This window comes from Biomphalaria glabrata, chromosome 17, assembly GCF_947242115.1.
Source record: "Biomphalaria glabrata chromosome 17, xgBioGlab47.1, whole genome shotgun sequence".
NCBI classification, from domain to species: domain Eukaryota; kingdom Metazoa; phylum Mollusca; class Gastropoda; family Planorbidae; genus Biomphalaria; species Biomphalaria glabrata.
The window spans coordinates 13,632,383-13,656,841 of record NC_074727.1 but is presented as its reverse complement, the minus strand read 5'-3'; the positions used below and the strand labels follow the sequence as shown (position 1 = coordinate 13,656,841).

At 39.1% G+C, this 24,459-nt stretch overlaps 1 protein-coding gene across 6 annotated transcripts in view; it reads right to left on the bottom strand.

Annotated features, from left to right (window-relative positions):
* The window catches only part of LOC106061566 (calmodulin-A-like), a 313,065-nt gene that overhangs the window by 126,682 nt on the left and 161,924 nt on the right, over positions 1-24,459 (bottom strand). Inside the window, exon 1 of one of the 6 annotated variants that reach the window (XM_056016319.1) lies at positions 7,769-8,660. The exons of the other annotated variants lie outside the window; for them this stretch is intronic. Coding sequence (XP_055872294.1) covers positions 7,769-7,807 — 39 coding nt within the window. The 5' untranslated portion in view covers positions 7,808-8,660. Of the gene's footprint in view, positions 1-7,768; positions 8,661-24,459 lie in introns of those variants that run through there. 6 annotated transcript variants of the gene reach the window in all.

The following is a 24,459-nucleotide window of genomic DNA, read 5'->3' as shown; positions in this document are numbered from 1 at the left end:
AAAACAAGTGGCGCCCGAGACGAGGGCTGAAACTTCCTGGCAATTATTCCGCTGCCAGGTTGTACTTGTGTTATAGTGTCTGTGACTCTGAGAGTGGACTTACATCTAGAGATGTACTCACGTCTAACGCTCACCAGGTATGAGCGTAGCAAGTCTATACGACTACTCGATAAAACACACAGAAGGCAAAATGTGGCTGCCTGGTCGTGTGGTGTACGCTCTGATCTGTCATCGCGATGGCCCCGGGTTCGAATCCTGCACGCCGCCCTTCCCCGCACGTCCTACGTGAGGTTTTGGCTTGGATAATCTTCAATTCTGAAGGAACATCCGAAACATGTCAAACAAACAATGCATTTCTTTTTCTAATGCACATGCTAGGACAAATTCATACAAGGTTTTGTTTCTTAATTCCGTTTTTCACTGGAGTATTAAAATGTTTATCCCAATAATGTGTCAAGATCTCAATAGAATGCAAGCATTCGTCTCTTATTTATATAAGGCTATTATAAGTTTGCACCTAAACTCCAGCTTAAAACATTGGTTTGTAGGTCGTGACTCAGGCCATTGACTTGCCGATCAAATATCTAGACCGATTGGTCTATCAAATATCAGCATAACATATTTTACGTATTGCCAATCTTCACATACTTTTGTTTCAGTTAAGGTCATTGACTTTTCTATCTTCGTTTATTTTCTTATATTTTTTTTTTTGTTGCTGTTTTTCTTAACATCACTTTCACACGGCCCCAGGCCTGGCTACGGAGGCCTATGGGCAGCCAAAGTTGGACGAAAAAATGCTTTCTGTAGAACATTGTTGAGCTCTACAAGTATAGGCAATAAAGTCCCATCTTCAGGTGTCTATTTAAACAGCTGAGTCGACTTGAGTGGAACTTATTATTTTAGCACTACTGGATTTCAACCTATTCAAGAATCATGGGACAAAAGGCTGGAAGTTGTTTTTTTCTTTGTGTGTGAAATAAAAAAAGGGGGGTGGGGAGATGTAATTGACCTGAATTATATTCCAGAACAGCCTGGAAGAAGTCAAGGAGGGGGTTATGAAGGTAAATGTAGGCTGAACTGGTTGGTGGTAATAGAATTTTGTTCAGGGCGTTCAACTTGTTGTATTTAGTGGGGAACAAAATTGTCGAGAAAAGTGCGACTTCTGTTTACAGTGAATAGAGGCGACTTATTGACTTGTGTTTACAGTGAATAGAGGCGACTTATTGACTTGTGTTTACAGTGAATAGAGGCGACTTATTGACTTGTGTTTACAGTGAATAGAGGCGACTTATTGACTTGTGTTTACAGTGAATAGAGGCGACTTATTGACTTGTGTTTACAGTGAATAGAGGCGACTAATTGACTTGTGTTTACAGTGAATAGAGGCGACTTATTGACTTGTGTTTACAGTGAATAGAGGCGACTTATTGACTTCTGTTGACAGTGAATAGAGGCGACTTATTGACTTCTGTTGACAGTGAATAGAGGCGACTTATTGACTTCTGTTTACAGTGAATAGAGGCGACTTATTGACTTGTGTTTACAGTGAATAGAAGCGACTTATTGACTTCTGTTTACAGTGAATAGAGGCGACTTATTGACTTGTGTTTACAGTGAATAGAGGCGACTTATTGACTTCTGTTTACAGTGAATAGAGGCGACTTATTGACTTCTGTTGACAGTGAATAGAGGCGACTTATTGACTTCTGTTGACAGTGAATAGAGGCGACTTATTGACTTCTGTTGACAGTGAATAGAGGCGACTTATTGACTTCTGTTGACAGTGAATAGAGGCGACTTATTGACTTCTGTTGACAGTGAATAGAGGCGACTTATTGACTTGAACAAAAAAAAGACACATCAAAGGGGCTTGATAAAAGGCTTAAAAGTCTTCGCGCCATCAATCTAATAAATGCTGGTTGATATTGTTTGAGTTTGTGTCCAAGGTGTGTTGTTGTTGTTTTAACCTAAGTAAAATGTGTGTGAGAGTATAGAGGTAAACAAACAAATGTAATGGGTGTGTGGTAAAAATGTAATGGGTGTGTGGTAAAAATGTAATGGGTGTGTGGTAAAAATTGTAATAAGTGAGTGGTAAAAATGTAATGGATGTGTGGTAAAAATTGTAATAAGTGTGTGGTAAAAATATAATGGGTGTGTGGTAAAAAAAATGTAATGGATGTGTGGTAAAAATTGATATAAGTGTGTGGTAAAAATGTCTTGGGTGTATGGTAAAAATGTAATGGATGTGTGGTAAAAATGTAATGGGTGTGTGGTAAAAATGTAATGGGTGTGTGGTAAAAATGTAATGGATGTGTGGTAAAAATGTAATAGGTGTGTGGTAAAAATGTAATGGGTGTGTGGTAAAAATGTAATTGGTTTGTGGTAAAAATGTAATGTGTGTGGTCAAAATGTAATGGGTGTGTAGTAAAAATGTAATGGGTTAAAAATGTTATGGGTTATTTTGTTTTACTTTTTTTGTGATTCGTAAGTGGTATAGGCGTAAGTGGGTTATACAGGTAATACGGTATATCGGGAATTACTCCGTACTGAAACTTTCCGCCAATGGCAAAGGTTATTCTTAGTAACACCGGGGTATTTCACTTTCATTTAGAGGTAAAGTCTAATGGGATGTCCATATCACTGCTTGTATCTGGCACATGCAACGAAGTGAAGGTTTAAATAGCAGTAAGGGAGATAACACTCGGACTCACACAGTGCGGGATTTATTTGCACGACTAGGTCATAGTGATCTATGTGTCCAATGGTTCTAAAACAATTTTTTTAATCAAACCTTTGCACCATTTATAGTGTAGCACATCGTCTTTCCAGTAGCCTATCTAGTGAGTTGAGATTAGCTGGTCTGAAGGACAAGAGGATGTGGCGAAAAGAATTTCCGAAAACAACAAATATAGTTTATTAAATGTCCAAAAGTGCCAACTGTAAAGGTATATTTAATCCTGATAAGAACGCTTGCCGTTTGAGCACCAGATTAAATATTGCTGGAACTAATTTGTTTTGCTATTGAATAAACAGGTGCCTGACCACATGCTACCTGGGAATGACCAGTACAAGACAGTGTAAAGAGAGACGTTGGAATTTAATTGGCACAAGTAAAAGCAAGGAAGAAAAAAAAACATTCTCTCTACTATCTCATTCTCTCTTCTATCTCATTCTCTCTTCTATCTCATTCTCTCTTCTATCTCATTCTCTCTTCTATCTCTCTTCTATCTCATTCTCTCTTCTATCTCATTCTCTCTTCTATCTCTCTTCTATCTCATTCTCTCTTCTATCTCTCTTCTATCTCATTCTCTCTTCTATCTCACTCTCTCTTCTAACTTATTCTCTCTTCTATCTCTCTTCTATCTCATTCTCTCTTTTATCTCATTCTCTCTTCTATCTCATTCTCTCTTCTTTCTCATTCTCTCTTCTATCTCATTCTCTCTTCTATCTCATTCTCTCTTCTATCTCATTCTCTCTTCTATCTCTCTTCTATCTCATTCTCTCTTCTTTCTCATTCTCTCTTCTATCTCTCTTCTTTCTCATTCTCTCTTCTATCTCTCTTCTATCTTATTCTCTCTTCTATCTCATTCTCTCTTCTTTCTCTCTTCTATCTCATTCTCTCTTCTTTCTCATTCTCTCTTCTATCTCTCTTCCATCTCATTCTCTCTTCTTTCTCATTCTCTCTTCTATCTCTCTTCTATCTCATTCTCTCTTCTATCTCATTCTCTCTTCTATCTTATTCTCTCTTCTATCTCATTCCCTCTTCTATCTCTCTTCTATCTCATTCTCTCTTCTATCTCATTCTCTCTTCTATCTCATTCTCTCTTCTATCTCATTCTCTCTTCTATCTCTCTTCTATCTCATTCTCTCTTCTATCTCATTCTCTCTTCTATCTCATTCTCTCTTCTATCTCATTCTCTCTTCTATCTCATTCTCTCTTCTATCTCATTCTCTCTTCTATCTCATTCTCTCTTCTATCTCATTCTCTCTTCTATCTCATTCTCTCTTCTATCTCATTCTCTCTATCTCTAAATATATATGATATTGCTCTTACCCCCCCCCCTTCTACTTTTTTAAAGTGACCACAACGAGGGTGTCATGTGGTCACCATAATGACCACTCCGAACAGTTTCACACAATACCGATTTAAAAACTTAGTCCACCCAGATTTAAACTCGAGACCCCAGGATACGGCTCTGCCAAAAACGTGAACAGGCTGGCAGTACCATCCAACTGGACATGGAACTTGTCCATACAGGCAGGTCACTACTTGACTTATATCGGGCACGCGCTCTACCTCCGCCTCCCCACACTTTATATATATCTCACACTTCATTCATTCTGTAGTAGAAACTGTTGAGTTGTTTGCTTTGGGTTAGTTGTTCATTACACCTGGCAGAGAAACCTAGTCCTTGTTACAGAGTATATTTAAATGCAGAGCGTGAACTCTTTCTCTCCTAATTGACGTTACCATCGTTGATTTGACCTCATTAAATTAAATTAATGCTTAACTTTATAAACTTTACTTTGTGTTCTATAAAAAGAGCATGCAGTTCCCTTTAATTCTGGACCAAATACAAACATTTTCTGATAACAAACGAAAACGTTATTGAAGCTCAATCATAACAGGGGAGTGAAATAGTCATGAGCAAAATGAAGAATTCCGTCCAACCGTGGAAAGAAAAATTACGGAGAGAAAGAGTTAAAATTGTTTCCAATTCACAACGAGGAAGACAACAAACACCGAATGATAAAGAACGAAAATTAAAGTGACTGCTTTAAAGACAAAGGCTATAGTAGCAGTTTTTATCAAAACCAAAGATAGATGTAAGTGTCAGTGATCAGATGGTTCTCCAACTAAGTCAATCGGAACCGAATAATCAAGTCGGGTTAAGAACGCATAGTTGAGCACTAGTCTATCGGGGACGGTCTGACCTTCCGGCTCTCTACCAGTGCATGTGTACACTTGGCATTCGTAGCTGATTACCTGGCACATGAATGTCCCCCACCCCCCGTTCATTACTTTTAAGCTATTCCCCAAACCCTCTTCTTTTCTGGTGTGAGTTTTTTTTTAAAACCCAAATTAGTGATTTACAATTATCCGATTGGCTTTGATGGAGATGGGAGGTATTCGCTTGGAGAATGCGGAAGATCAGACGTTAGCACATAGCCTGTTGCTGATGTATGCCCACTGGTGTCATCCTAAGTGGGAAGAGTTCAAGGCTCACAAAAGCTGCAATTATATGCTTTCTTCCCTTTGGACATCAGCTTTGAACCCCGAGTCCAGTGGCGTAGCTAGGGTGGGGGGAGCAGGGGGGAGAATTTAAAAATCGCCCCCGGGCCCCCACTTGAGGGGGCCCCCAAATGAATGTGTTTTTTTAACATTAAATATTAAATATTACGTAAAATGCAGGGGCCCCCAAAGAGGTTAAGCCCCCTCGGGCCCCCAAATGATGGAAAATTCCTAGCTACGCCCCTGCCCGAGTCTAATGTAAGACTGGATCGAAGCTTTGTGTTGATCGCGCAAAGATCTTTTCTAAAATAAATAGTTAATTGTCATGCGATTGACCCTTTCCAGATTCTTCTTCTTCGGTCTCATTTGACATGTCAGAGAGTTCAGATCAGTAATCCTAGATCTGAGATGAACGGCAAAGTGGTTTCCAGATCAGGCAGTTCTCCGTATAGTTGTTTGTTCTTTAGGAGGTTTTGGGGCCAGAGTCTTGTTCGGGCCTCTTGATATAGTATGCAGCTTTGAAGGACAGCAAGCTTTCTAGTATATCTAGTGTAGCTTTATCGTTTTATACTCACAGTAGATTACACGGGTATCTTTTGTTTTCTATATAGCACCCATACAATGGCGTAGCTAGGAATTGGCCATCATTTGGGGCACCGCGGGGGGGGGGCCTTGACATCTTTAGGGGCCCCTGCATTTTGCGTAATATTTAATATTTAATGTAAAAAATAATTTCGAACATTCATTTGGGGGCCTCCCTTAAATAGGGGCAGGGGAGTTTTCATATTCTCCCCCCTCCTCCCCCACTCTAGCTACGCCACTTCACCCATATATTATTCTTATAAATCCAAACTGGTTGGGTAAGGATGGGAGATCAATTGTAATCCCCCCACCCTTTGTATCACCCCTCGTCCATCTAGAGGCGCCTTCAAAGACTTTTTTAGTGACTGAAATCACTGCGTACTTATAGGAAAGGAAATGTTATGCAGATTTATTCTATGACGGGAGTGTCCCTCCAAACTAGGGCTCCACAGTCACATGAAAAAGTGTCCCAGATGAACCCTAGTCGTTCTACGAATGAAGGAGGCCAATGATGAATATTACCAACATACATCTCATGTAACCATGGTTTCACCATTAGGGAGGGATGATTTGCAAAAGTCTTACAATGCACTATATTAAATAAGACTTTTGTTGTTATTTTTGTTTTTAGCGGCCCCAGAAAGGTAAAAAGACGCTATTAGTTTTGTGTGGAATGTCTGTCCGTCTGTCCCGTTTAGATCTCGTAAAAAGATACCGACACCATAATATTTTAGCCCATTCAAAGTTCTGATGCAACGGCTACTTTTTTCTTTTCTGAAAGCGAAAAATCTAATTTTTAAATCACTTATGCAAGCAGTTTTTTTTTTCATAAAAATACATCACTTTTACAACTATTCACTATTAATAGTAACAAACATGGGAGGCTCCATAGTAGGGGAGATTAACATTTATCATATTTTTAACACATTTATGCAAACGGTTTTAGATTTTTTGTCAATTTTTTTTAAAATGTGTATTGCTATGTTACGTAAGTTCTGTTATACTAACTACTACATATACACACACACACACACAAAACTTTTTTTAAAGAGAAAAAATCTATTTAGTATGCATATAAGTTGGACATAATTTAAACAACAATTAATAAGTAGGTTTTCATATTATCGCGTGAACTGCGTAATCAGCATGAAATATAATCTAGGGTGTAAGCAAAAGATGCAACTTCATTACTTATCAACTCTAGATTCTCTACAACTGTGTGTAAAAAATCAGGTCAGGCACTGTCTGCGTGTGTACATATCTGAGTGTGTACATATACGTGTGTGCACATTTACATGTGTGTGTTAAGGACAGAAATTACCCCCATTGACGTCATCGGGCCAACAGGTCGCGTACGGAAGCACACATGATACGGGGAGCCAGGTAATTTAATTCAAAAGCTTTAAAAATCACCTAAGCGTTTCATTTCGACACCTGTTGAACTCTGTGCTAATGTCGGAGAAATGATCTGTCTCCAGTCAGTCAACAACAACAAAAAAAGGCGGGAGAAAAAAAGAATGGACAGAAGTAAGAAAATAAAAAAGATGGAACGCGCAAAGGATGGGGTAAATAAAAACGAAACAAATTTCCCTGTGAAGTCCCAAAAGTCTCACCAGTGAAACCACCACGGAAGTAAAGATTGAAAGATTTCCTTCAGACTTTTTTTTTTCTCCCGGTGTCTATTTTCATAACAATGCCGCGTGTTGTCTGATAGACACACCCACTTCTCGCACGTGAAGAAGAGCACGCGCGAGTTCCGACATATTAACGAGGGCACTCGCATAAAAAAAAAACGGAAGCTGCTGGTGTTGGGATACATCGTCGACAGGAAGCTGGGGGGTTCTCGGGGGCAATAGTTAAGATAAAATAAACTTTTCCACGCAGCGGTGTCCAGAGTGGGGGAGATAACCGACTCCATTAAAATAACAAGTTATGTAAGTTATCCGCCCTTACCTGCATTTTGTCCACTTTGTTAAAAAGTCGAAATGACATGTTAATTGCCAACTAGAATTTCGACTGGTTCCTAACACAATCACACAGAAACACGTCGACTTGGAAGAGTACAAAAAAAAAGGCGCCAAAGTTGCGTTGTGAGAACGATGAAGAGTGTTTCCCCCTTTTCAGGCTGGGAGCATGTTGAATGACATTAATCAACTTTTCAACATAGAAAAAATGATTCGCATTCCCAGCACTAGAACCAATGACAACTATGATAAAAGGAGAAGACTCAGAAATGCACATCCGAAATTGAAAGAGGAATGATGATATATGCCCTCAAAGCATCCTCCTTTGTTTTTTAATTATCCAAAATCGAGCGGGTTCCACGAGGGCAAGTTTTTCTGTTTGTGACGGAACACGGGAAAAACTTTATTTTCAAACATAAATAACTTTTAAAACTTTCTCTTTTGCTTGACTTTTGGGAATTGTATGGAATCAGAGCAAGAAACTACACACATACACACTCACGACCAAACACAGAAGAGCTCCAGGTATGAACTGTAACTCTCCGTCTAGTTTCCAATGATGATTGCATCCCATAGTCCTACATCTATCTCTCGAGAAAAACACAGATGTACAGAAAAAAATCCTCAGACTCAAACGAAATAAACCTTTACGTTAATTCTCCAGCTCATTACGAAACCAAAGATTTAATAATTTATTTATTTTTTAACTTGGAAAAAAAACACAAATACGAGAAAAACAAGAACACAAGAAAAACACAGAACACCCCAACTGGAATACTTCAAAAAGCCATGTGTGGCTCTAAAGTGTCCTGGAACATTTGAAAGAGAGAAGATTCAGTGAATTGCATGATACACACACACTGCTTGAAACTGGCGGCCTCCTGATCCTGTCTACCTACAACCAGGTCGTCTGCTGCTAGTGTTATTGTTATTTCACGGCGTACCGTGAGAAGAAATGGAAGAAGGGGAGGTGAGTGGGGGGCAGTTTAGAAGTGGAGGGGAGTTCCTGTTACTAAAACATTGTTTCGGTAGCTGGTAATGGCATGCATATAAATAAATCTTGCACACAAACCGTTAGACCTATATATTTATTGTTTTACACATGCACAGCAATAGGAGCACACAAACACATATAGATACACACACACACTTATAAACAAGTAAATTGAATATATCTGAGCGTTGGAAACTAAAGAGACATTAGACACACAAGCACAAAGGCCTGCACACATATACGCTGATTATTCAGGGTAAGTGACTTGAAAACCTCCTTACGCAGCGTTTACACACATCTAGGTTCTGTAGAGTGCATCCACAAAAACAAAATCTGCATTATGCACGATCCACTAGAGGTCAACTGGATCATTTCCATTGGACCAGTGGTTCTAACAATGGGTGCTCTAAGCATGTCGTTAGTTCACTAGAGAAGCGAATCGTAGGGTGGCCAACCTGTTGACCTGAAAGTGTGTGTGTGGGGGGGGGAATACATTTACCTTCCACGTCACAACATGTGGGCATTGTAGAACAATAGCTCGTTTCCACGTCACAGGTCTGTACGACTTGATAACGAGTTATTGGTCTAAACTGCCCCACATGTTGTGACGTTGCAGGTCAGTGTTGAGGCCTACTCTAACAATTGGTCTCAGTCACATCAGCCACACAAACACACACACACACACTCACACACATGCACATACACAAATGTCGTAGTGCCCAATGGAACCGAGCTTCTAGTAGAAGTTTTGGGAGGTCGTTTTGCGGAGGCTGCAGTCCAGGCCTCATCGTGACGCATCATGGAAACGTCTGTTAGGGAAGACAGACTAACGGAATGGAAGCCTTTTCTCCAGTGTGCTCCCACAGTACGTTCCAGCGAACAAGCATTGCACTTGGTAAAGAGAAAAGAAATGATTCTCTAAGCTGGCCCATCCTCCACGATGTTCATCAACGGGGACCTTACGCTGCGGTGACTGCTCTTTCACGGTAAGTGGCGGTACATTATAGGAATACTGAGGAATCTCATTTTCGCTGCCTCTTATAAAGGTGGCATGCTCGACCCCTTCCTTGATGGACACTCTACAGAGGGTTCGGTAAGTAACGCGACATGGACCGGATATGGCCTGCGGGCCGTGGTTTGGGCATGACTGCTGTAGAAGAACGAATGAAAAGAAATAAAAGTGCAATGAACTAAGTGACAGAGGCAGCCATGTGGGTTCATTTCTAGGCTATATATTGAGAGAAAGAGAGAGAGTGTGTGTGTGAGACAGAGAGAGAGAGAGAGAAAGAGAGAGAGAGAGAGATTAGGCCTAAGTTTTGTTTATAATGTAAGCAAACAATATAAAGATAAACAGACATACGCCCACCCGCTCCCTCCTTCTCTCTCTCTCTCTCTCTCTCTCTCTCTCTCACTGTCTCTCTCTCTCTTTCTCCCTCTCTCTGATTGTAGTTGTCAAAACAAAGTTAATTCTGCAGATTGTTAGACTGTGTCACATTTTTAAGCGCCAACTGGCATCCAATCAAGACATCATCATACGTGTGTGTGTGCAACGCTCCTGCCAAGCAGTTCCCTTTTACCCGGTAGCGCCCCTTCTCTCCAGGCCCATTTTTTTCTAAGTGGTTTAAATTAAAGCCCACTAGTTGTTGACTCAACATTCGAGAACAAGTCTCTAATAGTCCTGCACTAGTTCCATTTTGCACCCTAACTAATATGCCTGGTATGGTGAACACCCGTCTTTCTCAGCCCTTCTGCTACTCCCACTTCAAATACCCCTCCCCAACCGTTAAAAAAGCATTTTAAAGTAGAATTATTATTTTTGTTATGTATAGATCAGAAACCAAAAGAAAATCAATAAAATCAGACGTAAACAAAACTGAGAATTTCTTTATTGTAATGTACAGAACATATAGCCCTGTATATAAAAATAAAGTTTTTGTTTTTATTTTTGATGTTAACAAATCCCACCCCCACCCAAAAAAAACAACAACAGATTTTTGGTGTATATTATTTTTGATTTGATCAATAAATGTAATGTTACCATTCACGTGACAATGTCTAGCCAATAAGAAATGCTGTACACACTTTAACAGATAATGATTATCGATAATGTAATTATGGTCAAATATCCCGAATCGGATTGATCCTATTGTTCATGTTTACGCCCTTCAGTGCCAGAGAAAATATATGCGAGTCAAAGGTCAAACATAATCTCCTATGTATTGTTGGTTATATAAAATGGTTACATTTCAGCTGTTTGTATTTACCGGCTGTTCCAGCTGCCGCGACGGAAAGGTTAAACAAAATCAGGTTTCACCTCAGACGACTGGCTGTGCATTAGCGCAAGTTATTACAGTCTTGGACCACAGCCCAACCTCGTTTTGAAACGTTAGAGAGAGTAGTTGATGTTGATTGTATTTATGATCTCTCTCTCTCTCTCTCTCTCTCTCTCTCCCTCTCTAATTATCTTTTCTTTTTTCGTTCGCTAGATCCTCTTCTCAGTTTTTGTCTTCTCTAGATTCTTTTTTGACACACTTTTCTTCAATCTCTTTATTGTTCCCTTATTCCACCCTCACGCTCTCCTTCTCTCTCTCTCTCTCTCTCTTTCTCATATTCTCATTCTCTCTCTCTCTCATATTCTCACTCTCTCTTCTCTCAAGTACCCCCCTGAAACCGACTTTCCATTATCTGGATGTCTACATCACAGACAGGTTTATCTCCCATCTTTATTTCTCTCTTCATTCTGTTCATCCGCTTTTCCTCTTTCAGTCTGTCAGTCTCAATCTCTCTGCCTCTCTGTGTGTGTGTGCCTCTCTCTCTCTCTCTCTCTGTGTCTCTCTCTGTCTGTGTGTGTGTGTGTGTCTCTCTCACTCTGTTTTTCTCTCTCTCTCTCTCTCTGCCTCTGTGTGTGTGTGTGTGTGTCTCTCTCTCTCTCTCTCACACACACACACACACACCTTCTCTTTTCGTAATCATCCAAACCAACTTTCAAATATTAAAAATGCTTTCCATGCACTCTCTTTTTTTCTGTCTGTCTGTCAATCTGTCTGTCTCTTCTCTCTCTCTCTCTGTGAAAGTACATAGATGTGTTAGTAGTGTTACTAGTGATGGAAATACATTTTCCCAACGGAGGGCGCACAGTTATGCGTGTGTGTCCGTCGTGTGTTATGTCTCTATGTGTTATGTCAATATGTTTTATTTAAAACAACAACAGTGGTGATTACAAATGTAAAGTCTAGGATTAGAGTAGAGCATCATCCCCGAGAGGTCAAATCAAGTCTCGAGCCAGCAAGCGAGGGTCGTCAACACGATGTGCATGTCATAAGCTGCTTCCACGGGGATGAAGAAGGAACATGCCTTCACTCCAATAGCTTCACTAATTCAACATTCCTAATCCAAGACTTTTTTTGTACCACAGACGTAGTCATTTTTCGTTGCTTCTTCTTCTTCGTTAGTTTTTTTTTTCGCTTTCTCTCGCAGTCTATTCGCCCCCCCCCTCCTTTGTCCCCCCTCCCTCTCTCTTTCCTCTTTTTTTCCTTCTTACGTTTCTAGCATTCCACCCATCTCTCTATTTCGTTGTCTGCCTCCCTCCCGCCCTCTCTCTCTCTCTCTCTCTCTCTCCCTTTCCTTTGCCCTCAGTATCCTACTCCGCCTTCTTGTATAGTTAGCGAACATGTAGCTACAGGCCTGCATAGGGGGAGCTCACCTTTTTAAAATCAGGATTATTTGTTCAAACTTCACAAACACAAACTTATGTTCGTTTGTTCACCGATCTACTCATGTTGAATTTCCACTGCAGGTTACAAAATAAATATCTGTGAGTTAAACTTCCCCCCAGGACAAACGTTTAGAAACTTGTGCGAGGATTCGTTTTACTTTTGGTTTTCTTCATACTCTGTGACATTTTACAGCCGACTGGAGACGTGACCTCCGTGACGTTGGCTGTGCTGGGGAACCCCATCCTTTTGCAACTTCTTGTGTGACTAAAAGGGGCAATGAAAGGGGCAATGCTTGATACACAGCTGCGGTCACAGGTTGGGCATCTGTAATCTTCATAATCAAATTAATGAATGTGTTTAGCTGCTTTAGTTCTTATAATTTAACTTTTATCCTAAAACGCCCATTTATTTTGGCCTGGTTCTATTCGAAGTCTCCACTCACCCCGTGCTATGCTGACACAGTAAAAGCCGTTAATGACCGGTTAGAGTACCGCGTTAGTCCGCGGTCAATCTTTAATTTACACTCATTGAAACACACGCGTAATTATTCATAAATAAATCACTCCGATATTTTTTTCTAGAGAGAAACCTAGAGAACGTGGAGGCCCTAAGCAAAAGCTTGTGAAGCCTAAATGTAGAACCCGGACTTGATTCTAGAACTTGCTTTGGCACGACAACAAAGCGCAAAAATTATATTTTGAAAATATAGTTTATGTAAGGGAAAGAACCACTCAGTTACGGTCATTTCTCTTCATGCTGCACACTTTATTCCCCATTATCTCTATATGTTTAGTTCAGTAACTGGTTGTCAACGACATTTAATAATTGTGCAAAGTTTCAACCTGATACGAGAATGGGAAGTGGGAGAAATGACGTCTACAAGAATCCTGCCAGACAAACAGTTAGACAGAGTGAGTTAATATAAGCTTTGTAAAAATGTTTAGAAATGCAATTTTAATTCCCAAATATTTTCATTACTAGCGGCTTTATTAATTGAACATAGCGGCTTCATTAATTGAATACAGCGGCTTCATTAATTGAACACAGCGGCTTCACTGATTGAACACAGCGGCTTCATTAAATTAATACAGCGGCTTCATTAATTGAACACAGTGGCTTCATTAAATTAACACAGCGGCTTCATTAAATTAACACACCATTACATGACCCAATTCTTTCACCCACTTCCAAGTAACACGAGATGAAATCAAGATTCCAGGGTATACGCCTTCCTCGCCCCCGTTTTACTCGACCTTTATCTCCGCAACAACACTTAAAGATTCAACATAATTAACACACAAAGCCAGATCAAATGAGACAGGTAAATAGCCGCGGGTAGACGTTCAGGTGAGAATGACCTTATAGGGATGTCAATGATGTTTTGATGAACCAGCACAATGACATTCTGTTACACGCGCAAACAGCTGCGCCAGTACATCACTACATGACGAACTTAGAATAAAACTAATAAAACAACAACACTTTTTTTAAAGTTCGGTTTCAGTTTAAAAATAAATAACAACCATCTCTAGACAACCCTAGACATCGCAGCGGAACCCTATACATCACAGGTCAACCCTAAACATCATTTGACTACCTTAAACATCACTGGACCCCCCTAGGCATCGCTGGACAAACCTAGACATCACTGGACAAACCTAAACATCACTGGACAAACCTAAACTTCACTTGGCAGCCCTAAAAGATTACCGGAAAGTCATGGAGTGCTGTTCAGTGTCCAGCAGCAATAGGCGCACGGGCATCTCTATTGCAACTGTTTAACAATTGATGCACCTGTGCATCCTAACATAGGTTTGTGCATCACCCGTCAAACAGGTGCACAACTAAGCATTAGCTGGTTCGCAGCTCTATGGAACATCAAAGGCTTTCGAATAATGTCCGGCCCAACTGCCCTTGACCTTAAGAACACGATTAACAACAAGTGCACTTGTATAACGACATGTGTATCTGTGCATCGTTTAAAAGTACATGTGCAATAACTGTGCACCACTCGGTGTACGTCAACGTTATTAATATCAGTGGCGTAGCTAGGGATTGGGGGTGGGGGCTTGACTTCTTTAGGAGCCCCTGCATTTTGACACTCGACATCATGACATGAGATAATGGCGTAATGTTTAATATAAAAACATATTTCGGACACACATTTTGGTCATTCCCCCTCAAGTTGGGGCTCGGGGATTTTCAAATTTGGACCCCCCTCCCATCACTTAGCCACTGATTCTTAGTTATGACTGAAATTATCATAATATCTAACTTAACATATCAGTGTATTCACCCCTAAAATAATGTATTTAGAATAAAAAATATTTAAGCACTCTATTAACTTAAACATACAAAAATGGCAGCTTGGACCATGACGTCTATTTTCTCTTTGACGTCATCCATCGTTACGTCATAGACGTGTAGGCGTAGTGCTGCAACACTGAACCAAAGGAAATACACTTCAAGGTGCTAAAGACAGAATGTGATGACATAAGCTTTGTCAAATAAACACCTCAAGTCCAGGTAGTTTAGTGTTCAATTTGGGTTGGGTGGGGGGGGGGTAGGTGTTTCTCAATACATTCACTGGAAATGTGAAACAGGATTTTGACATTATTTTACTTTTGTATTCTTTCGTTTATGCGCAAGAAATTAAACTTGGAGGGCTGTGTACTTCCTGTTTCGTTATTTGGCTTTGTTCAAAGGGACTAAAATGATATTTGTAATCAATCTTTCCTCCTTTTATTGTTCTGTCTGTTTTTAATTCAGGAAGTAAGTTCATGTCATTGTTTGCTATTGAAAAGAATACATTTAAAAAAATAAATAAAAACACTTATTTCCTTCCAGGTATGTGGCCAAATCATGAATCCGCATTGAAGACCTTGTTGCGTTCTAAAAACTGTCGCCATGTTTACCTCTAGTCATGAGATTAAATAAACAATTCACGACTAACTGAACATTTTCAAGGACATTAAAAGGAACATCACCGTTTGAAATAAATAAAAAGCAAAATAAAAAAAATGCTTTAAATAAAGATTAGCTTGTATTAATTGTATCAGTTAGTTTGGATCAGTCATGTAATTAAATCTATAATAAGACTTAAACGATAATATATAAAGGGGAATAATTCAGCTCATAACACCACTTTAGTTAAGTACTATTTCTTTCCCTTGTTTGAGATACCAAACAAAGTACTTTATTACCAATAGTTAATTAAATAATTTTGTAATTATTTTTTCATTGATTGTTGTGTTGTCAGATAAAAGAAATAATTGTGCAAGATTTAAGCTTGATCCGGGTCCGGGATGGGAAGTCGGAGAAATAATATGTAAAAATTTTGGCCAGAGAGACACACACACAGAGTGAGCTGATATAAGCTTTGTAAAAACAAAACAATTTAGCTATCACTTTAGCAATGTCTCAATGCTTTGTGGTAGACATATTTGTATCAAATCTCCTTAATTACCGAGCCTGATCGCCTATTTGTTTCTAAATAGGTTAACAATTCAGAGAATAATAGTCTTATGTTGCCTTCATATTGTTATGACTTTGCCATGCGCACCGCCATCCAAGATAGTGCAGAAAGAAGGTGCGCACTATCAGTGACCAGACAAGTCGGATGTTGACATAAGAGACAAACGATTTCCGCCCAAGTAGAGAGCCAATATGGAGATGCTGTACTCAAGGCAGATCCCCCTTTGTGTTTGTCATGTCTCCGTGTAAATAAACGTCTTTGTCTCGTTGAGTTGCCTCACTTAAGTTATTACAATATTGACAATGTTTAAAACGGAAGAGCTTTAAAAAAAAACCCAACTATTCAGTGCTAATAGAGCACACATATTAGCATATACCTTTAAAAAAAAACCCAACTATTCAGTGCTAATAGAGCACACATATTAGCATATACCTTTAAAAAAAACTTAGCTTTTTCAACACTTCCTTTATTGTTGTACACCGGATACACCAAAAAGATTGCTATTTATAGTTTTGTTCCGACATGTTTGAACATTAAAGCTACACAAAGCGTTGTTTTAAATGGTTTAATGAAGAGTAACAGTTTAAGCGGAGAGGGTCGGGGAGTGGGAGGTGATACCTCTGACACCAAAAAGTGCTGATCTGTTTGTGGAGACCATAACGCCATTCCAAGGTGACCTTGTACGGTGCAAGCTTCTGAGACTCTTGCATTCGACAGATTCACATTATCAAACCTCGCTTTTGACAAAAAAAAAAACAACAATCCAACACATTTGAATTCGGGCACAAGTGCACGGCAATTTGACACGGCTGAGTGTGTCACTGTCGTGTTACTTTCACAGTATGTCAGTGTGTGTGTGCGATATTTCTTCTGCTCGCGACTACTCACGCTTGAAATGTTTTGCACACAAAATAGAACAATGTTGTCACAGAATCCTTTGAAAGTCAATTAATATAGAAAAATTTTTTTTCTTCCAATTGATTTACTTAGTTGAGACATCCTAGAATGAAACATTTCCAACCACTCCGCCTGTCAGGCGTGGGCGCTGAGCGGTAGAGCGCTTGACTTCAAAATCGGGGGTCCCGGGTTCGAATCCTGGTGAAGAATGGGATTTTTAATTTCGAGAGCCTTAGGCGCCTCTGAGTCTACCCAGCTCTAATGGGTACATGACATTAGTTGGAGTAAAGTAAAGGCAGTTGGTTATTGTGCTGGCCACACGGCACCCTCGTCAACCGCGGGCCACAGAAACAGATGACCTTTACATCATCTGCTCTATAGACCACAAGGTCTGAAAGGGGAACTTTACTTTTTTAAAAATAATTTTTTATTCACTTCGCCTCCACATGGAACTTTAATAGAAACAAACAAATTCAGATAAAATAAGGGATGTGGTCGCAGTATTAGATTGTAGTGGTGTTCCCCTCTGCCCAGAGTATAATTGAGAACATAATTTATCATAATTGTCTTCCTTATATTTAGCGCTTATTTCTCAAACCGGAAAACTTTCAAATTGGAAAGCATTAATATTGGACATCTTTTAAGTGAGACGTCCTTCAAATAGGACATCTTTCCGATAGTGCTTCATTAAAACTGGACATCTTTCAAATCTTTCATCTTTCAGGTCGATCCTCTTTAAAATCGAAGTCTTTCAAGTCGGGCATATTTCAAATCTGACATCTTTCACATGGAACATCATTAAAATTAGACATCTTTTAAATCAGACATCGTTCAAATATCTGACATCTTTCAAATGGAACATTATTAAAATCTGACATCTTTCAAATCGGACAAGGCTCAAGTTGGACATCGTTTTAATCGGACATCTTTCAAGTAGGACATCATTAAAATCGGACATCATTAAAATTTACATTTAGATTTTACATCATTAAAATCGGACATCATTAAAATCGGACATCTTTCGATTCGGTCATTTTTCAATTCAGACATGTTTCAAATACGACATGACAGATACAACAGTTAAGTTTTAAATGTGACTATGTTAGTGCAATTGTTTCTGACAGCTTGTAATTCCGCCAATGTACCAATTTATTCTCATCTATACTGTGATCTCTTAAAGTCAATAACTGGTAAACACCATGATGTCATCGTAGAAATAAGCGATATATGTTGTTTGGTGTTTACCAGGACCACGTGACTATAAATACTTGATCATTGACCTCCGGACTGATTTTTTTTTCCATTGAGAAAACAACAGGCTGGACTGCATGCATCAACATGTTAAAATCAATCGCGGCTTAAAAGGTAAGAGAGAGGGTGGGGCGGGGGGGGAGGTACTACATGCCTTGTTTTTATTAGAAATAGTATGGTATGTGTGTCTGTATGTATGTGTACATGTCTGTGTAGATATGTCTGTGTGAAAGAAAGAATGAGAATGAGAGAGAGAAAAAGAGAGAGAGATGACATGTTGTGAAATAACTTTGTACTGTGTGAATAAAATTTGAAATGTTATGATTCTAAACCTTTTAAAACGTTTTTTTTCCTTAAGCGGTTCCTGTATGTTTAAAAAAAAACGCTATTATATTTTGTCTGTCCGGCTTTCACGTTTAAATCTCAAAAGCTTAAAGTGTTATTAATGATAGAATTATTTAATATTTTTTAATAAATTATTTTGTTTATTATAGAAAAAGGGAAAGAGATTGTACTTGACAGATGTTGTGGTATAAGTTGAATTACTTCCCTATAAGGAGGCTGGAACCATCAATTATTTTATTCATTTAAAAAGCGATCATGGCATCATTCACATTCTCTATCCGCATCCCCAACATTTTTCCCAACTGGTCAAGAGAAGTGATAGGGGCATAGCGCATTGAGAAAACTAAAAGCTTAAAATTGCGCTAAACAAAAAAAAAATTGGTATAAATAGTTCTAATCGCACATATTTATTATTGTTAGTCAAGATCTATTATTAATTCAATTACATGACTGACACAAACAAATTGATATAACAATACTTCGAATAAGCTTTTTTTTAAAGAATATTTTCTCTTTTATTCTTTTTTACACCATATAGATGTGAAATGTACAAACTGACCAGATACAGCACACAATCAACTTGGAGTTAAACTACACACATAGACAGACATGAACACAGCTAGCAAAGAAAATCTACCACATGTGTATAGCCTTACCACACACACACACACACATATGCTACTAAATACCACACAAAGTAATACACACACACACACCACACAAAAACAGTATACCGCATACACACTTCCACACACAATTTACCACACAGCCGGACGCACAGCCTACCTCACACCTACAGCCCATCACAACGGCATTTTCTGTACATTTAGTGGCAGTAGGTTAGCCTGACATACAAGGGTGAAAAGGTCAGTTGTGACGTCATTCCCCAACTCTTAGAAGCCCCTAAATAGTTTATATTTTACATTTACAATCGCTGCTCTTTCACCCCCCCCCCTTGTCTCTCTTTCACGTGCATAGACTTTCTCTCTCTCTCTCTCTTTCTCTCTTTTTCTTTCTGTATGTCTTTCTGTCTCTCTCTCTCACTTTCTCTCTCTTTCTCTTCCTTTTTCTTTTTTTCTCTCTCTTTCTTTTTTCTTTCTTTTTCTGTCTCTCTTTTTCTGTCTCCTTATCTCTCTCTGTCTGTCTCTCTTTATCTCTCTCTCTTTATCTCTCTCTCTCTGCGTCTCTCTCTCTGCATGTCTCTCTCTGTTTCTATCTCTTTCACTCTCTTTCTCTCTCTTTCTCTTCCGTCTCTTTTTCTTTCACCCTCTTTCTCTCTCCTTCTCTCTCTTTGTCTCTCTCTCACTTTCTCTGTCTCTCTCTAGCACACACAGTAAAACATGGTCATTAACCAGCTCTTCTGTGGACACTTTACTAAACGAGAATGGCGGGAAGAATTTTAAAAAATTGAAATTGTTACATCGGGCTCAGTGTCCACAACAGCTTCTATCTCCAGACTTCACTCCACAACAGTTTCTCTCTCCAGACTTCACTCCACAACAGCTTCTATCTCCAGACTTCACTCCACAACAGTTTCTCTCTCCAGACTCCACGACGATTCAATCACTGGCGGATCCAGAACTTTGGAGTGGGGGAGGGGCGATTTTTTTCCAAACCCTAACCCTAACGCCCAGTAAACCCTAACCCTATGCATATACGTGCGTACAGCATATATATATATATAAATATATATATATATATATATATATATATATTCGACATATGAGAATAAAATAAGACTGTTTCTCAATCTTCGGCGAAAAAAAAAAACAGAAAAAAAAACAGTCTTTCTCTTGCAAGCTTGGGGGTCTGGGAGAGCGCTATAAGCTTTTTCAGTGGGGTTCGGGTCGAAGCCCCGACGCCCAAAAGCGTTTTCTTGCATTTTTCTCTGCAGAAACGCATTCTTCTGACATCTACAGCTCATTATTTATCAGTGGGGTTCGGGGCGACGCCAAAAGCTTTTTCTTGCATTTTTCACGGCTGAAACGCATTCTCCTGACATCTAGAGCTCATTACTTATTAGTGGTGTTCGGGGCGAAGCCCCGACGCCAAAAGCGTTTTCTTGCATTTTTCACGGCTGAAACGCATTCTCCTGACATCTACAGCTTATTATTTATCAGTGAGGTTCGGGGCGAAGCCTGGACGCTAAAAGCGTTTTCTGGCATTCTTCACTGCAGTAACGCATTTATTCTATTATAAAGTGCCTTTTGAATAATGAGAAAAATATTCTAATATGAATTTATAGTCCCTTATATAATACATTGCAAATACAACTGATTTGTTCTTTGAAAAGATATGATACCCCAAATATTTAGATTGAGGTTTTGAGGATCGCCGCCGAAAAAAAAATTCGATTAATAATATTCAATAAAATTCTAGCATAAATTGTGAGTTATAGTCCTAAATTTATTTAACTAGAAAAATATGAGATAGAGTAAAGGTTGGAAAAAGTCGACTAGGAAAAGATTATCTGGCTTTTGAACTCATCTCAACCGTGACTGTTATATTGAAAAATTTCGTTTGAATTATAACTTTTACAAAGCAAAGTCTTTCTTAAAACAGTTATGATAAATTCATATGAAATTACATAAACTCTGTCTGGAAAGGGGAAGGGCGGTAAAATGAAAACGATTAATTCTCGCTCCTTTATAATTTCTGCTATTGATTGCATTTTGCATTAAAGAATAGGGGTTGGGCGACTCGATATAAGAATTTACTTTATAGCATATATAAATTATATTAGTGACAGATTTTTTAAAATTTTGTAATTTCTTACTATAATACAAAAAGAAAAAGTATTGATTTGTCCGATGGGGGGAAGGGGATTGCATGTATCGCACTTCCACCTGTTTATATTATATAGATATTCGACTAATTTTGTTCACATACTATGATTTCTCCATAAAAGTAGGACCGCCCCCCCCCACACTCAAATGGTTTAGATGGGAAGGGCGCTGGAGGTATTCGCTCTTCCCCTTCCAATCGGCCAACAGGTGAACGAAATTATACAAAGACCGGTTAAAATACCAATAACAAGTTTTAATCATATAGATATTTAATTGATTCTGTTAGCAAGCTGTGATTTCTACAAATAAGTAGGACCGCCCCCCCCACTCGAAAGTTTATGGTGGGGGGGGGGGCGGATTGATGCCATCGCCCCCTCCCGACCCTACCAAATCGGCCAAAATACTAGAAGGGGGGGGCGAAATAATCTAAAAATAGGTTGAAATATAAATAATTAGTATATATTATTAACATAAGTAATAAATTCCCATACAAATTGTGTGAATTCTATACTATAATTCGTCCGCCCACCCCCTTCGGGGGGGGGGGGGGGGGTCGGCCGAGTGGGGGGGGGGGCGATCGCCCCTACCGCCCCCCCCTGGATCCGCCAGTGGATTCAATGTCCCATGAGGCGTATGGTATTGTATTAGTGTCATTGTCTACACAGTCTGCACACAATAATATACATATGTCTATGCTGATTGCGGCAGAATATGTAGGTAGCAGCTGGGGACTGCGTAGCCACGTGTTATAGACCTACTGCTCTTTTCAATAATCTTCGAACTCGACGAAAAGCCTTATTATATTTATACAGGGGCGGACTGGCTATATTGGCATTCGGGCAAATGCCCGGTGGGCCGGTAGGGTTAGGGTTATCAGGGCTAAAGGTCCACATGAATGCCACTTTGGTTCGTATTAAATTATTAATGGCTTGATAACATTCTCTGGGCGTCGTGTTGAAAGCAATCCTCTATAGATTCTACATTGTAGGTCCTAAATAGTCCTTATACTCATTTAATTTAAGACATTGTTCAAAATAATGTAATAGCCTACATCCTTAGAGAAGTGCAACTTGTAAGCTTCATCCTTTTAGGGCCTACACACTTAGCGATGAAAAAGCAACATGGGGCCTTTATGTCTTATAAAGATATAGAGTATGCGTACAGTTATAGATACATTATTAAACTTAACATAACGATTTTGAGAACAGGTAAGCCTAGAATTGGAGGCCCAATTCAATTTATTTATACAATTTATGGGCCGGGGTGTATAGACATGCCTGGGCCGATTTTGACACCAAGTCCACCCCTGTATATATATTTATATTGCCTGTTACCGACCACGCGCTGTGGGCAGAAGTGTCAAGGGGCTGGTGAGCAAGATGGGAAAGAAATTGTTGAGCATCACTCAGAGGCAGCCTTAGCAGTGGGCGGGGCCCTGGGCGAGTGTCATATCAAGTGACCAAAGATTATTTATCGCCCCCCTCCCTCCTTTTTTTAAGGAGCGGGACTTGTGCGATTGGAGCAGTGAGGCGCCGGCCATGGTGCGGTTGCCCCACTTACCACCTCCAAAGACCGCCTCTGCACGATCACTAAGTTAGAACAAGGGGGGGATATAACTCAAATTATACATTTTGTTAAATGCGTGAAACGGCTTGTTTCCATAGAAATGATATTTCTGTGTGGCCTATGCTATGGATAACAAGAAAGAGTGCCACGAAATGCAGAACAATGTAAGGGACGTAACAATTAAAAAACAAAGGCTTCCATTTTTATACAGAGTTGCATCTCTTTGATTATCAGCTTGTAATAATCAATAAAACAAAATATACTATTGTGCCTCAAAAAATCGTGTGCCTTTGCCTAATCAACTCCCCTATGGACCGTCAGTTCTTCACGTCAGTTCAACTTCCATGTCAAGCTGACAAATGCAATATTTCAAACCAAAAATACAAATTGCTTGGAATTAACGCATACATTTCTTAATGTTTGACTAGCGATCTCTCCACTGGACGTACGAGTCCGCCAAGGGAGATTTACTTATCATGTTTGGTTATGTTTTAAAGTTATGACATATCAAAGTGAACAGCTGTAAATGGTGAATGACCAAACCTAACTAATTAAATTATTGACCAATTAAAAAAAAAAGTTTTAATTATTATATATCACTAACGATTTTAGAAATCTCACGAACAAAAAAAATTAAAGACAATAAGACAGAATATGAAATTAAAAATGGAATTGCTATTAATACAATACATGTATTCACATAATGGTAGGAGACAGAAATAATTAAAAAGAGAAGTCTATAATTTCTTTCTTTAAATAGCCTACCATCTAGACAAGTTGCCCTTCCTCGTTAAGTCCTCGTTTCTTCAACTTGCTACACGATGTCCTGACAAGGAGGAGGACCGGTCAATTCACACCCTTTAAGTAACTAACTACTGTGGTAGCCTGACTGCATTTACTAATTCATGTTAGAATTTCGACCAAATGAAATGGCGATGTTTGAAAAAAACAAGCTAAAAATTTGTTTCAAGTAGGAGACCAAAGACACCTTGTCTTATCCTTTAAGTAAGAGACTTGAGACACATTGTATTATCCTTTAAGTAAGAGACTTGAGACACATTGTATTATCCTTTAAGTAAGAGACTTGAGACACATTGTGTTATCCTTTAAGTAAGAGACAAAAGACACATTGTGGTATCCTTTAAGTAAGAGACCAAAGACACCTTGTATTATCCTTTAAGTAAAAGACCAAAGACACATTGTATTATCCTTTAAGTAAGAGACCAAAGACACATTGTATTATCCTTTAAGTAAGAGACCAAAGACACATTGTGTTATCCTTTAAGTAAGAGACCAAAGACACATTGTATTATCCTTTAAGTAAGAGACCAAAGACACATTGTATTATCCTTTAAGTAAGAGACCAAAGACACATTGTCTTATCCTTTAAGTAAGAGACTTGTTAGAATGTATTCCGTTTGCCTCAGAGCCGCCTGCAACAATATCGATTCAAACTTTTTGATGAAAGTTCGTAATTCGATTTTATCGACTTTTTATTGTCAGCGACAAGACGTCTTACTTAACACGACAAGACGTCTTACTTAACACGACAAGACGTCTTACTTAACACGACAAGACGTCTTACTGTACACAACAAGACGTCTTACTTAACACGACAAGACGTCTTACTTAACACGACAAGACGTCTTA